General features: G+C 45.1%; 1 protein-coding gene across 1 annotated transcript in view; it reads right to left on the reverse strand.

The window, feature by feature from the left end:
* Positions 1-16,202, reverse strand: part of LOC119436291 (MARVEL domain-containing protein 1-like) — a 101,625-nt gene that overhangs the window by 14,892 nt on the left and 70,531 nt on the right. Inside the window, exon 3 of the mRNA XM_037703098.2 lies at positions 10,220-10,384. Coding sequence (XP_037559026.1) covers positions 10,220-10,384 — 165 coding nt within the window. The remainder of the gene's footprint in view (positions 1-10,219; positions 10,385-16,202) is intronic.

The raw sequence follows: 16,202 nt of genomic DNA on the forward strand, positions 1-16,202 counted from the left end.
GTTTTGTTAATTTTAAGATAATGGGAAAATGGTCACTTCCGTATAGATTCTTAACCACCTTCCATTCCAAGTACGGCATGACTGTACTTAATGCGATGCTTAAATCTATGCATGAAATGTTTTGTTTGCAACGCTGTAAAAGGTTGCTTCTTTGTTATTTAGCAAACATGCACCTGTACATAAGAGGAAATTTGCTATCAGGCGCCCTCTGGCATCACATCGAGTCGCCCCACAAGATATTATGTGCATTTAGGTCTCAAACGACAATGTAGGGTTCCGGAAGTTATGCAATAAGGCTTTCAAATTCTGTTCTGGAGAGTTGATAGCTGGGCGGAATGTATAAAGAAGTAATTGTCAGCAGCTTACCAAAAAGCACTGCTCTGACTGCAACTGCCTCAAGAGGCGTTTGCAGCTGTAAATGCTGGCAGGGTACACCCTTATCGACTATTATGGCGACACCGCCAGATGAGGCGAGAGCGTCATTTCGGTCTTTACGGTAAATGACATATTGCCGCAGAAAGTTTGTGTGTGTAGAATTGAGGTGTGTCTCTTGCGCACAGAGAACCCGTGGATTAAACTTGTGTGGGAGTTCCTTTATGTCGTCCAGATTGCGGAATAGACCTCTGACGTTCCCGTGTATTATTTGTGTAGCCATATTGGAAGCGTATATTACTGTGTGTCAAGAGCTAGACCGAATTGGCTCACGAGGCCTTTCCAGGCCCTGTGATAGGGGATTTTTCTTTTTTCCCGGCGGGCTCTATGGAGCTACGCCGTTCCTTCGGCGTCTGAGACACCGGAGGAGTGTTGGCTGCTTCCATCGCCTCTTGAGAGGCGGAGGATGACGCCCGCTCAGCAAGCACACTCGGGGGTTTTTCGGGCCTGTCTGCACGAGCAGTGCCCCTGGGACCTACAGGCCCGGAAGTCTGCTGGCCCTTCTTGGCTGGGGGCGGAGCAGCGCTTGCTGCTCCTGCCGGAGGGGCGCCGCATCAGAGTAGGACGAATTAGACTGATTGAAGGCAGAAAAACGCTTGCGCGCTTCTGGAAAGGAGATGTTTAGTTTCACTTTGAGTTCTATTATGTCTTTTTCTTTCTTCCATGTCGGGCATGCTCGTGAGTAGGCGGGGTGGTCTCCGTCACAGTTGGCACACTGGTTTGTGGAAGTGCACACTTCTGAGGAATGGTCTTTGGATGCACATTTTGCACAGGTAGATCGCCCTCGGCAACTTTGCGACCCATGCCCAGAACGCTGACACTTGAAGCATCGGCGCGGATTTGGGATGTACGGTCGTACACGCAGTTTACAGGATCCGGTTTCAATTGACTCAGGGAGGTTGCTTGTACCAAAGGTAATGATAACATGTTTCGTTGGGATTTCCTTATTTTCGCGCCTTATCTTAATTCTTTGGACCTTTACCACGCTTTGTTCTTGCCATCCTTCCAACAACTCAATCTCATTAAGTTCAAGCAGGTCGTCATCAGAGATGACGCCGCGCACAGTGTTCATTGATCTGTGTGGGATCACGGAGACATGAATGGCCCCAAACGCCACGAGTTTTGACAGCTTGTTGTACTGGAGATTGTCACGGACTTCTAGAAGAAGGTCTCCACTTCCCATCTTAGTTACTTTGTAACCTGAGTCGATTGCTTCTGTAAGAGATTTTGCGACCACAAATGGGGATATCGTACGAACAGTCTTTGTTTCATTTTCGCTATTGTATCACATGGTACTTGGGAAATGTACGCTTCTATTGGTTTCATGCGGAAGTTGAATGTTTCATCGGTGCGCCCCCTTTTCAGGGAGCGATCAGGCAGCGGGTGAAAAGCGTTTGCCATATAAAACTGGAAAATTCGGCGTCGATGGTAGCCACCCACCACGGAGCCCAACAAGGGGACGCTACAAGGTTGGAATACTTGCAGACGCCAGCTATGCATCGCCGCTATAACCTAATATAAAATACCCAAGGTTGGATAAGTACACCAGGTTAACCCTTACCGCCCAGAAATTCGGAAGTGAGAAGTGACAAGAAGACGGGAAATATGGAAAAGTGAGAGAGAAAGACAAAAGATTGAAGAGGGGGACAGGAAAAGGCGACTGCCGATTCCCTCCAGGTGGGTCAGTCTGGAGGTGCCGTCTGTGTGAAGCAGAGGCCGAAGAGGTGTGTTGCCTCCGACGGGGGCCCTCAAAGGTCCGAACACTCGGCATCAGCTCAACCCCCAGGATTCCCCTTTCCCCAGACACGGCTAAGCCGCGCACGGCTGCACGCGGGATGGTCCAACCCTCATGTGCTCGGGTACGTGGTGTCGCAACACACACTGAGGGTGATGGTAAGTACAAACAACAAAAACAAATTTTAAAAAGCAACACTAACAATTAGAACATTGCGTAACAGAAGAACAACAGAATTTTAATAAGAAAAATTTAGTCATAACTGAATAAATTCGTATTCTTCTTATTTTTATCTAAAGGAGATTGCCCTCGTGCATATGAAATATTAGAGAGTTTTAGTACTTTGCCATCACGATACGTACGCAACACGCAAGCGATTTGAGGAACGTGGCAGCGCGTGTCATGACAGGGTTTATAGTACATGGGAGTGCCCACGTACGTAAACGTACGTAAACTTGTTGCACCATCTGAAAGATAAAAATAAAAGCGCTTGTTGCCTGCAGCCAAGCCAATCCAAACGTGCTAGCCGAATACTTAGCCATATTACGGCACAGCAGCCGGATTGTGAACGTGCGCTCGCAAAAACACCTCACTGGAGTTCTGCACCTGGCAGTCGATTCCCCACCGCGCAGGATCCTGAAATGGGTGCTACGCGTTGACTTCACGCAGCAAAGTCAAATTGTATACGTAATCAAAAAATAGAGCCTCCTGCTGGTCGCCTTTGACGCCGCCATTTTGCGATAACAAGTCTCGCACTGTCCCGAACAAACGAGAACAACGAGAGCAGCGCGCGAGGCCCCCCATGTACGTGCGCAAGAATCGGATGCGCATCACGTACCGCTCGTGTTACGTTGTGCACATGCGAACTATGTAAAACTAGCGCCATTACGTACTAAGTACTAAAACTGCCTTTACTCCAATCGATAGCGCACGAAACGGCACAAGACTTGCTTCGCATAATATTGCGCCAGCTATGGCGACACTGCTTCGCATTATGCAGGCGCAGAGCTGCAACTCTGGGAGATCAAAAATGCCGCTTTGTAGGTCAAAACCATGTGCGCTGCTGAGGTGAATAAGGAACGCCATATGATTCTTGTAGTGTTGCGCAAACTATGCCGCTGCAGACGGCCGATAACAATAGGCGACTGTCACGGTGGTTGGTAGCGAAGCCTTGAGTGATGTAGACCATGAAGGACATCCCATGATGTGGAACAACACCGCCTCGAAGCGAACAGCCTTTGCGACGCTGGCTGCGAAGCTCCGCTCGACACGTGTCAACAAAGAGCCGATTGCACGGCGCAGGTTAATATTGCCTTGTTAGAAACGAGCTGTCTTGACAACCCATTCATTTCTTTACTTGCCGGCTGTGCGGTTGCTCAGCCGTAGCCGCTTCCTTAGAGCCTCCTCGGGTCGCAGAGGGGTTGCAGCGAAGATTTGTGATTGGATGTACGTTGTTGACAGCTTAATGCCACCAAGGGCGCAAAGCTCTCAGGGGAGGGAAAATAGAGAGACCGGGAAGAGGACCGTCCTACATTTCGGCTTGGTCATTTACTGCGCTAAATGAACACCAGTGTCGCCCTTCGCCTACAAAGGGGATGGACGTCAACGACACCACCAAAGAGGAATAGAAAGTGGTTTCGAAAAAAATAATGCAAACTTTCGCTGGCGCTAGATTTCTGCCCCGTATCAGCTGGCCCCTACTTGTTATTACGTTCGTGGGCCATTACAGTGGTGAGCACTTGGGCATGCTGGTATGACATTTTGAAGATAATTACTATTGCACACGTACACGAGCAAAGAACGAAGAATAAACAAAATAGAGTGCTAACTTTCAACAGCGCCTGTTGCGGGAAAGCACTTATTTATACACTTGAGCATCGACACGTATAAGTTGTATGCTTACATTAACTTGTAAAAGCTGACAACTCTGTTGTCAGAAACCTGGGTGTGCTAACATAATCTGAACCTATAGCCCCCAAATAATTTCATTTTGCTACCAGCATATGGTTCTTATTCACGACGATACAAGCACTAAAGATAGGTTCACTACCACAATACTTACAATGCGAGAGCCAGCAGTCACGCACGTCTTTTACTTCAATGATCTCTGAAACGGTCATTGATGCAGCGGCCCCATTTGACCTACGTGCTCTTTCCCCCATGATGGCGATCCCCAATAGACAATAATGCTAATGCATATTTCAAAGGTTTGCGCGGCCGTTCAAATATTGACACAGTGGTGTTGTCTTTGTACAGAAACGTACGTAGTGTGTTGTCTTTGTTTCTGACTAACACTACAATATGCATTTCAACCGAAAAAAAGTTGGCGTACATTAAACACTTTATTACGGCCTACCCAAACTGGTGTCCCACAGAAAATTAAACTAGGTGAGCAAGTCTTCAGTAGTAAAGCCCTTGTCGTGAGTTTAATCATCATTTTTTACACTCCGGGATCATTTCGTTATTTATGTGTCCAAGACTTTTTGTGCTATGTAAGTAATAACGAAGGCAGTACAATTTTGCTCCATCCTGTTACACCGAGTGAAATTTCTCAAATAATTTGTCAATTAAAAAGCAATTAATCCTGCGGTTTTGACGGTACCAATCAAAGCAGTCGCAGACTTAACAAGTACCGCTCTCTGTCACATTATAACACTGTTCTCTGCTGGCTTATTTTCTGACAAAATGAACATTGCTAAGGTCTCGTTTCTATACAAATGCGGTGCTGTTGATTGCATTTGTAATTATCGACCAATTTCTCTACTCCAAGTTTTTTTTAAAACAATGAAAGAAATTTCAACTCTAGAATAAGAGGGTACCTTGATAAATTTAAGTGTCACTATATAGAACTGAGTATCAGCGAATTAGTACTGATTCCAAAAAGGCAAATCTACCGAATCAGCTTTAATGAACATATCCGCGACAAAATTGTTTGCACAAGGCAAATCAGAAATACACGATAGGAATTTTTTAGACTTTAGCAAAGCTTTCGATTCTATTAAACAGAACATACTTTTTTTTTGAAATTACCACGATATTGAATGAGAGGCCGTGCACAATTGATTTATTATATAGCTATTTTCATAATCGCTTTCAATTTGTGGATGGAGATAGTGTTAAAAGTCTGATTTGTCACCGATAGAATATGGAGTTCCTTAAGGCTCAATATTGGGCTCTACACTTTTCATACTTTACATAAATGATATGGTAAATATCCGTGAAACGCTTGACATATTATTATATGCAGATGACTCGCCGTGGTTGCTTAGTGGCATTGCGCTGCTAAGCACGAGGTCGCGGGATCAAATCCTGGGCGCGGCGGCCGCATTTCGATGGGGGCGAAATGCAACAGCGCCCGTGTACTATGCATTGGGTGCACGTTAAAGAAACCTTCGTGGTAATAATCAATCCGGAGCCCCCCACTACGGCGTGTCTCATAATGAGATCGTAGTTTTTGCACGTAAAATTCCAGAATTTAATTAAAATGCAGGTGACACGAACGTCTTTTTATTTATTTGTTTTTTCATCACGCAACGGTTCATCGTTGTTTCCGATTGTTTATAGGTGGCTAAATAACCTTTCGCAATGGCTGACTGCTAACCAACTGTCTTTAAATGTTAATAAGACAAAGTACACGATATTTGCTCCAATTAATAAGCCAGTTCTTCTTGACGGTGTAATTATATTTCAAACTCGTTTCTTGGAGAGGGTTTCAGAACACAAGTTTCTCGGCGTTGTCTTTCATTAAAACTTGCATTGGACAGATGACGTTAATTTTCCTAAACGTAATATTGCACAATTACTTGGTGTGTTAAACAGGTATCTTGCATTATTACCTCTGAAACTCGAGAGTCAGCTATATTTTTTTCTGATTAACATCCCGACTTCATAGTGCTTGCTTGTGTGGGGCGTAACTTTTAAAACTAACTTGCAAAATTTATATACCATGTAGAAAAATAGTATTCGTTTTATGTATAATTTAGCTATGTATGAACATACTTTTTCATATTTTAAACAAGGTTGTACACTAAACATTAATATTTTGTATGAACAAAGATTGTCTGAAGTCGCCTTCTTAGCGGACCGTGAGAACGTTTTTCTAAATACAGCTCCGCAACTACATATTCTTTTAGAAGCACACATTTTTTAAAGATACGAAGAAGTAAAATTTACCGCAGAATTAGCAACCTGCCAAAAATGGCCGTTTCCTAATTTACTAAATATACATACTTCATTAGTTGACATCATACAAGCTTCATATTTATTCACATTTAGGAGGCAATCAAAATTGTATTTTCTGAACTGTTTACAATCTAGTGCTTTTGTGTACTCATTATTTTGTATAAATGATGCTGTTCACTAGTCTAGTGCACCACAATATTGAAGTTTATATCGCTAATTCTCTGCACCTTAAAGATATGTTGTTTGATTGCTTATTATATACGAAGTATAGCGTGTACCGTTGGCCACGTATAATGTTTGAATTATTATTATTACTTTTTTGTAACTCTGGCTGTGCTCCGTGTTACCACGGCGCTAGGAACTATGTCAGACATATTTCTTCGCCTTTAGCTCCAGCGCCATGGCAATCATGAAATGTATTGTCAGAATCAAAAAATAAATGAATAAAAATTTAAAAAAAGCTAACCTAAGTATCGGTCTTATACAGCCCTACGAAGTGCACTTTGTGTTTTTTTGCTGCACGTTGTTTGCATGTTACCTCGTTTTCTCAAGTGGAAGAGATTATCAAACTTGCAAGGCGCAGTATTAATACCTCTTTTGGTTTGTGTCGCTCAGCTCTGTTCTTTACATTGCGGGAAACGTTATGTATGTAAGAAGTGTATCAATGACATGATGACACGCAGCCGCGCGCTCTCAGCATTGCCTTTTTTCGGAGATAATTTTAATTCACTGGTGCTATCTCATGAACTACCCGTAGGAACTATCGAGTTTTTTTACATAAAGCTCATCTTTCAACCTGACAAGACCTACTGATGCTACCACTGCAGCCGCGTGAAAACACACCAATCCTGCCCTTCATTCAGTGCATTCTAAGCTAGTAAAACGAGCTATTGTAAACAGCTGAGACTGTATTCACAAAAAAGTCCTTACGAGCTGAAACTGTTCTTAGGGCAAATGCCAACCAATAGTGATGTCGGACAATAGTGATGCTGTTTGTCATTAGCGAAGGCGGCCAATGACAAACAGCACTATACGAACGAAAAACTTTGTAAATTTGGCCCTTGCTTTTGCAACGTCCTTCACGGATTCCTTCCGCTCGATTCTATGCCTTTCTTATCATCCACCGTTCACGGCCAGGCGATCCCGGTGATCACGAAGGCGGAGCGCCGCTCTGACTGACGAAACGCGATAAGGAATAGCATTGGAATAGAATCGCCGGGGAAATGTAGCGATTATATTCCAATGCTATTCCTTATCGCGTTTCGTCAGTGGTCCGAGCCGCACTGCGCCCACGTTATCACCGGAGTCGGCCGGTCGTGAACGGTGGATGATGAGTTCTTGTGCACAACAAATGGCCGTAAGCCTAGAAGACCAGTCCAAGAGGTTGTCAGACTCCGACTATCCGTTGAATGTTCAAACATCAGTCGCAGAATCATCGCTTAGAAAATTACGCTACTCGGAAACACCGCCTCCCTCAGACAAGCATAAAACGTTACAGTTAGTCCTTACGCAAGATTTCCCTCACTATGAAAAACATAGCTAAGCGATGCAAAGCGAAAGTCGTCTTTTCTGTCCCTTGCAAGCGTGGTAAGCTTTGCTGCTTGGGCAAACGAAGTTCAGCCCAAACAAGGTTGAGCGCAAAAGACTTGCAACAAAGAAAAGAAACTGCACTCCGTAAACTGTATTAGCTATAGCGTCTGCTAGGTACTTCTGTCGCGTATAGAACAGTACATATAGTTCAGACGGGCTGCTGCATCAATGATTGTTTCAGAGTACACGAGGGCGCAGAACTGAGCCACTTGATAACATGTTCGATGGCAAATATCGCAATACATGGCTCGAGAACTGTTTTGCTCTTTTCGCACTGCATGGTCGCAGAAGCCCGGTCAAGAGCCTTAAACAGCATCATCCGTAGATTCATTTTGAAAAACAAAGTCTGGCTGCTGCCCCTAGTTGCTTCGGTTTCGCAGTACGTATCTCAAATGTTTAGCATAAATGTTGTTTGTTAGATAAGAACGAGTACAGTGTCGATATGTGAGTAATGTCTCGTCTAATTAATACAACACTCAGTGTCCTACCGACTAATGATGAAGTATCCCGTAAAGAATACATCTCTCGCAGGCTTCGTGATCATTGCAGTTATCTAGCTGCCCGGCGGGGTTCCATTTAGTGCTCCGGCTCGATCTCGGAGACGACAACGGTTCTTACGTAGCTAGTACAGTGTTAATTTAATAACACGGCACATTTCCTGCCCTACCGCAGAGTTACACTTGCACACCACGACAACCTGACTACATGCAGCATGGTGCAGCTGCTACAAATATTAATGCAAGTAGATTTCATAAACCGACAGTATGCAGACACTTATACTCACTGCGTGTGAAAGATCATATACAGCTCTTATAAGGGCCGATGCACATTGGGACATTCACTGTTGTCCTTGGTTTTGCCTTGAAGACATACGGTTCCTTTCAAATGACCTGAATACGTGTTGTTCAGCGTCGTATGTCAAGAAACGCCAGTTTCCAGGGTGCTTTCCCAATTTCGTAAGCCGCACTTTGTCACACGACAATCGCGCGTGGTCACTGTCCGCGCTTCAGGGACTTTCCTGCAACTATGAGATTGTGTACATGCTACGTGATGGAGTAGTCCGACGTGGCTCTTTCGTGCACGCAACCGTATTGCGTTGTCGAAATCGTTCTGCTTATTTCACGCATGAGCGAAGGAGCAACGCAGCAGCTCTGAACAGGCGCTGCGCTTTAAGTTTCAACTGCACTCTCGAGAGGAGCGGGAAGGATAAGGACATTGATGCCACAGGAAGTACACAGAGCCATCATTTAAATCTATTATTCTCTCTCTCTCTCTCTCTCTGTACATGTGTGTTTTAATTACCATGCATACTTTCTTGTAGGCAAGGAAGCCCTTTCGTTGGAAGGTGGGAGCTGCAGTTATGACCGTCACCCTTGTGACAATAGTGACGGTCATAACTGCAGCTCCCACCTTCCACCGAAAGGGCTTCCTTAGCCTACAAGAAAGTATGCATGGTAATTAAAACACACATGTAGAGAGAGAGAGAGAATAGTAGATTTAAATGATGGCTCTAGGCTAATTTGGAGAAGTGGGTAAGGGAGCTAAGAAAGGCTCAGTATGGAAGCTTCGTCCAGATTTATATGCACCGGTCTAAGGCGGTAACATTAGGAGAATCTGCTGTTGGTCTAGTTGGTACCATAGCCTCCTCTATGTTGGTACATGATTTCGTCGTTTGATGAGGGGGTCCGACCACACACACACACACACACACACACACACACACACACACACACACACACACACACACACACACACACACACACACACACACACACACACACACACACACACACACACACACACACGCACGCACAGATTAGATAGATAGATAGATAGATAGATAGATAGATAGATAGATAGATAGATAGATAGATAGATAGATAGATAGATAGATAGATAGATAGATAGATAGATGTTTCTATGTCCATAAGCTTCGTCCGGGCCGTGTAAGACGCCGTAGCGGAAGTCTGCGGTATACTTTCAGTTACCTGGGTATCTCTATCACGCATTTGGCAATCGGGCTTGCACTGTACCCCATTGGAATTAAAGAGCCGCCGTATCCGGCAAGCGAACCTGAAACCTTTTGAGCAAGATGAGCACGGCACTGTCACTGAGTCAGCTCAGAACTCAAACGCTAACTACGCGCTCGCGGGCAGTTCTTAAGTGTGCTGAGGCACGAAAATTCCATGTTTGTCAGTGCCTCTTTGCGCCAATATAAGAACGCTGCTGGAAAGGCTACAAGACGCAGTCGCGGCCCCACGCGGGTGGATGTGTACTCACGCCCAACAGCCAGGGCAGTGCCGACAGGGCCGTGTTGACGCCCAGCACGTAGATGATACACAGCAGGACCGTGACGATGTAGCAGAGCGCCGCCACGAACAGGAAGAACCGGGCGTAGCCGATCAGCGCCGGGGAGGCACAGCCCAGGCAGATCATGCCGAATAACTGCGTACACAACACACACACACACGTTATGTATACACGCAAGTATACGCACAAGTATACGCACAAAACCCGCACCGCCCAACAGAGACTTTGAAGCGAGCTGCCCGCGCCAAACGAACACTCGACAGGCGAGATCAATGCCCGATTGAGACTTTCATTACAGTGTCAATTATGCGCAACGTTTGGCGAGTTAATTTGTTTACCTTGTTTTAGTCTCGGTATGCCTCTACTCGCTCAGTATCATCAACCAATATTTTTCCTGTATTGCGCAAAACGTATACGCTTGCGCGCCGCAGAGAGGTGCTGTTGCCACAGATCTGGGGCGCGATCTTGTACGCGTTCCAAAATGGAACGGAGGCGTTCCGTTCCATCGATCCGCACACGATTGGTCAATTTGAACGTCGCGGTTGAAATTGGCCAATCGTGTGCGGCTCGATGGAACGGAACGCCTCCGTTCCATTTTGGAACGCGTACAAGATCGCGCCCCTAACCAGCTTGATACATTTTGGTCCGAGCATGTTACACCGTATTAACGCTAACTTAATGCAAATCCAAGCACTCACTCCCCCTTTTCTGTTGATCGCATGTTGACAAACAAAAGGTTAAAAAAATTAAATTATGGGGTTTTACGTGCCAAAACCAGTTCTGATTATGAGGCACGCCGTAGTGGGGGACTCCGGAAATTTGGACCACCTGGGGTTCTTTAACGTGCACCTAAATCTAAGCACACGGGTGTTTTCGCATTTCGCCCCCATCGAAATGCGGCCGCCGTGGCCGAGATTCGATCCCGCGACCTCGTGCTCAGCAGCGCAACACCATAGCCACTGAGCAACCACGGCGGGTGACAAACAAAAGGTAAATATACTATATATTGCGCAACTTAACCATGCTCCGACTCTGAATGTCGTCTACCATGCGAAGGCGAAGGATGTCGATGGATGTTGAAATTTCGCCAGGTAAAGACCTATACTATATATCGAAAAGTATAAAAGAAGATGGAAGAAGTGGTGGAGAGGGTGTTACCATTTGTTCCCCTAGTTAGCGACTGTCATCGCGAAATAATAGTCCGCAGCCATGCGCGTAAATTGGATAGTTCATTTAGTTTTCAGAGATGCCAAATTACCTATACACATATAGCAACGTTCATGAAAGCAAAATTATAATATGAGCAAGGCGCACGCAGAGGCGTTTACATTTCTCTTGTTCAATTCACCAGGCACTGTAGGTTGCTACTTTAGCCATTTCTATGCTGCGTCTGGATTACCACTATATTGCAAGCTCTGGAAATGAATTGTGGGTTACCACGACGTGAACCGACCATGCTGTACCGTCTGTGGCTAGGCGTAGCATTTACTAACTCTTATGTCTTCCTCATTGGAATGGCCAACCGCCTCACGTGCGACACATGTAGCTGTAAAGAGACGCTCGCGCACATTATCTGTGTCTGCCCGCGCTATAGCGCCGAAAGGCAAGTGATGTGCAGAGTGATGGACCAATTGGACAATCGTCCACTCACCACTATCAGAATTGAAAGCTCTAGGCCAGTGCTCCCAAAGAACATTCGCGCAGGAGGCCTTATTCGCACTACTAAGATTCCTGTGGTCTACGGGGCTTCGCGATAGACATTAAGAAGGCCGCCCCCTACCGTGTGGTCGTCTCTCTTTCTCTTTTTATCCTCCTACTCCCTCCCCCGTGCAGGGCAGCCAACTGGAACTACCTCTAGTTAGCCTCCCTGCCTTTCATTGAATCTTTTCTCCCTCTCTCTGGAAATGAAGTGATTTTAAAAATACTTTCTTTTGGCGCATATATTCCAGCAACGCCTAAAATATAGCTTTTACCACTAAGGAGAAGGTATCTGCGCGATTCAGTCGCCTTCAACCCGTCTTCAATACTGCGCGTTTAAGAAACAACGACTAGCAACAGCCACATGCATTCGAAGTATAACTTAAACGCTTTCTTCGACCATGTGCGAGAAAGTGATTGAAACACAGACGCGAGCACATAAAAGTTTGGGAATCTGCAAAGCGTTTGGGGATCTGCAAAGCGTTACCAGATGGACCACCGTTTCGGTGTACGTCAAGTAATTTCGTGTGTGACGCGAGCGAGTGCGTCACAACAGCAGCAAGAAGACGACGACGGTGAGTACGTTAGTATGACGGCGATGCCACTAAGACTGATTTTTTGCACGCCGCGAAGGAACGTTTACATGTTTCGTTACGACTTGGGCCGATCACGAAGGCGGTTAAGTCTATAACGCAGTGTCACAAAGTGCAAACAGCCACGAGGGAAAAACGGAAGAAACTGGCCCGCCCTCGCTTTTATAACCCACTTGCTCATGTACGCGACGTGATTGATTGACTGTCCATCGCGCGTTTCATTCTCGGGCCTGTGACCGATTCGAAACTGGCGCGTGCGCACGTGCCATATGCGTGATATATGTGTTTGCACAAGAAAAGTATAATTTGCCTAATTGTTAGAGCAGAGAAGCGTGCTGGGAGGCCGAGGTTCTATCGCACCGTCAGACACTTGAATTCATTTTTAATTGAAGAGGCCCAAAACGATGAGGGACAGGAAATTGCCTGGGATGAGCCAAAGAAAATGACATGCACTGACCCACAGAAAACACTCCAACAAGTTTGAATTGGGCCTGTGTAGGCAGTTTTGAAGCACAGGACTTGGTTTACTTTATCGGAACAACTACTTCGCAGCAACTGGTTCGGAAGTGCTACAAAGCACACATGATACTAGACACTTGCAGCTTGCTTTTGAGTCGTATCCGGCCGCAAGAGTGCACCGTTGGAAGGTACGACGGGCAAGCCTTCACTGGTTCACAGTGTGTATGCAGGGCACGGAAAATCTGCTCAATGGGTTGCCAAGAGAATGTATAATTTCTACAATGAGCGCAAACTGAACTTTATACGCAGTGACGCCACGTATACAGGGATGATGACTGTCGATAGATCTTGTACGGGACTCAACTTGGGGTTTATCTCGCTATGTGAACTGAAACGGCCATTTTTCGTGAGTGAAGAGAAAAGTTAAATAGCGCAAACAGACGAACAAACGAACAAATAAACAAACAAACAAACAAACAAACAAACAAACAAACAACAAACAAACAAACAAACAAAAATGTTCGACGAATGCAAGCGCAGTTCACGAGTACATGTAGTGGTGATAGCAAATTACAAATACCCAGTAAGCGGTAGACCGGGCCGTCAAAGGAGCAATATTGAATTATCTCGCGAGTATAGAAGTGCAAGGTTTCAGGCTGAGTTAGAGCAGCCGTAAAGCGAAGCCCGCCACCTTGGTTCGTGGTAGGAAGCGCGTGATATACGAAGGGCGCGGGGGATTAGAAGCGATAAATGTTTTGAACGTATACGGTCAACGCGGAGTAGAGAGAACAAAAGAGGCGAAAAACATGTCTGCTCGTAAAAAGAAAGTGGGCAGTGCAGGGAACGTGGCAACATGCACGCAAAACCGTGCGCACGACTAGGCCGAGGGAAACGGAACACTGCAGGCTCGCTCAAAGTGCGCGCTTGTCCATTTGACAACCGCTGCACGTTCAGCGTTTTCAGCCCCAAGCGCGTTGCAGAGATTTTCGTTTTATCTCCGACTTACCCTCGCCCCCTCTCTCTTTGTTTCTTTTTAACGGCAAAAAGCTCTCTGCGTGTGAATCGCAGCAAAATGGGTCTCCGTCCTTTCTGCTTTGTGCGTCAGATATGCGCCTCGAGGAGATATGCCTGAGGAACGCCTTGAACAATTCTCGTTCCGAATGAGATGCATCGTAAATGGAGTAAGGACGCTCGTGCAGGCGCATAATCTTGTGGCACAAGTTTAAAGAGAGCTTCGAAATGCAGCGGGAACCAAGCGTAAATTAAGCTAAGCGACGCTACGGGCACTCCTTAAGGCGGCGGTGCCACTCCGACGGCACGAGCCCCCCGTTTTCAGTACTGTTGGAGCAACCGTGGCGGCTCTTCTACTTAAGATATAAAGTTGCCGTATATAACATAAAAAGTTTAATTCTTGTGGATTCTAAGTATATATAATATAAAGAAATTGATTAATATGATTTAGAAATAAATGTTCAAGAACAAGCATGAGATACATGGTTTTTGCCATGTTTGCCATGGTTTTGACAGTTGTGGCCATATTTAGAAGAAAGTACCGTGTTTACTGCATTGCGGCTTGCTGTGTATCTTTAGGACATATTTATCTATTTCCTAGGCGCAGCAAAATAATGTTGAATTTTTACTTTTTGGATAATTTGCTTTTGAAGATTGCCAAAATATCGCAACTTCTGTTGTAAACAGCCCGACAACTACACGCTCAAGAAAGCTAAATTTTGAATAACTAGAGTTCAAGGGATTTCCATTTAGGACGCAAAAATTAATTCATGTACTTTTATTAGTTTTCCTAATAATGCGACCAAAATTAAGCAATATTTAGAATTCTGGTTCTACTTTTGCCCATTTTTGCGGGAAGGTACTAAAGCTACGAAGGTGCGGTTTAAAACTAATAAAGGTACATGAATGAGATTTTTCGTCCTAAATAGAAATCCCTTGAACTCTAAGTTATCCGAAATTTAGCTTCCTTGAGCGTGTAGTTGCCGGGCTGTTTATACCACAAGTTGCGATATTTTGGCAATCTTCAAAAGCAAATTATCCAAAAAGTAAAAATTCAACATTATTTTGCTGCGTCTGGGAAATACATAAATATGTCCTAAAGCTACTGAGCAAGCCGCAATGCAGTAAACGCGGCAGTTTCTTCTAAATATGGTCACAACTAAGACACAGTTCGCAAAAACCATGTATCTCATGCTTGTTCTTGAACATTTATTTCTAAATCGCATTAATAAATTTCTTTATATTATATATAGTTGGAATCTACAAGAATTAAGCTTTTTTAGGGTATATACGACAACTTTATATCTTAAGTAGAAGAGCCGCCACGGTTGCTTCAACAGTACTGAAAACGGGGGGCTTGTGCCGCCGGAGTGGGACCGCCACCTTATAGGGCGCGTGCACTCACGGTTAATAAGTCCAGAAAAAAATAAGAGAAAAAGAAAAGAAACGCGCAGGCCCCCGCCTTCGGACGATATCGGGCGTGTTCAGGATTAGCCGTGAGCGGGGCGGGGCACTTTCGCGCAGTAAAGTAAGATAAAAGAATAGACCGCGAAATGATAACGCAAGTAGCACTCATTGTCTCGCGCGCGCCTCCGGAAACAGGCCTTCGTTGTCTTCTGTCAAAGACGCCGTTCTATTTTTTTTAAACTATTCTTGCATATACTACATGGGAAACATTTCGCTTATCAACCTACCGAAGTGAATGGCACTGAGCCGAAGTTCGTTTTCCAAGGTACGGTCGTGGCTTCTTTGCTCTTAAATTATTGTTTTTTTCCTCACTTGCTTCCTACTGAATGTAGGTTTTCTTGCATGTTATCACTTTCAATCGATAGTTCATTCCTCTAGCAATCTTGCTAATTTCCTTTATAGTGGTAACTTATGTGATCTAAAAATATAAAAACAAACAGTAAACATCGTCAGTTTTGTGAAATGTATGTGTCAGGGTGAGTGAGTGAGTTAGTGGCCGCTGCACGTCGCAGCGTAGCTGTGCATGCGTGTGTGCGTGTGTGTGCGCGCGCTGCCTTCCAAAACGCCCCATAATATCGATAACAACTAAAACGCAAAATGCAACAAAGTTGCCTCATTTCGCGTCAAGTCCGGCGGTCACGTTTTCAGGGAACGTAAGCGATACGTGTGTGCGCCGTTGTCTGAAAGTTGTCAGCAAAGGTGATGCACCTAAGCTCGTTTGTACA

This window comes from Dermacentor silvarum, chromosome 1 (assembly GCF_013339745.2).
Source record: "Dermacentor silvarum isolate Dsil-2018 chromosome 1, BIME_Dsil_1.4, whole genome shotgun sequence".
Classification (NCBI taxonomy): domain Eukaryota; kingdom Metazoa; phylum Arthropoda; class Arachnida; order Ixodida; family Ixodidae; genus Dermacentor; species Dermacentor silvarum.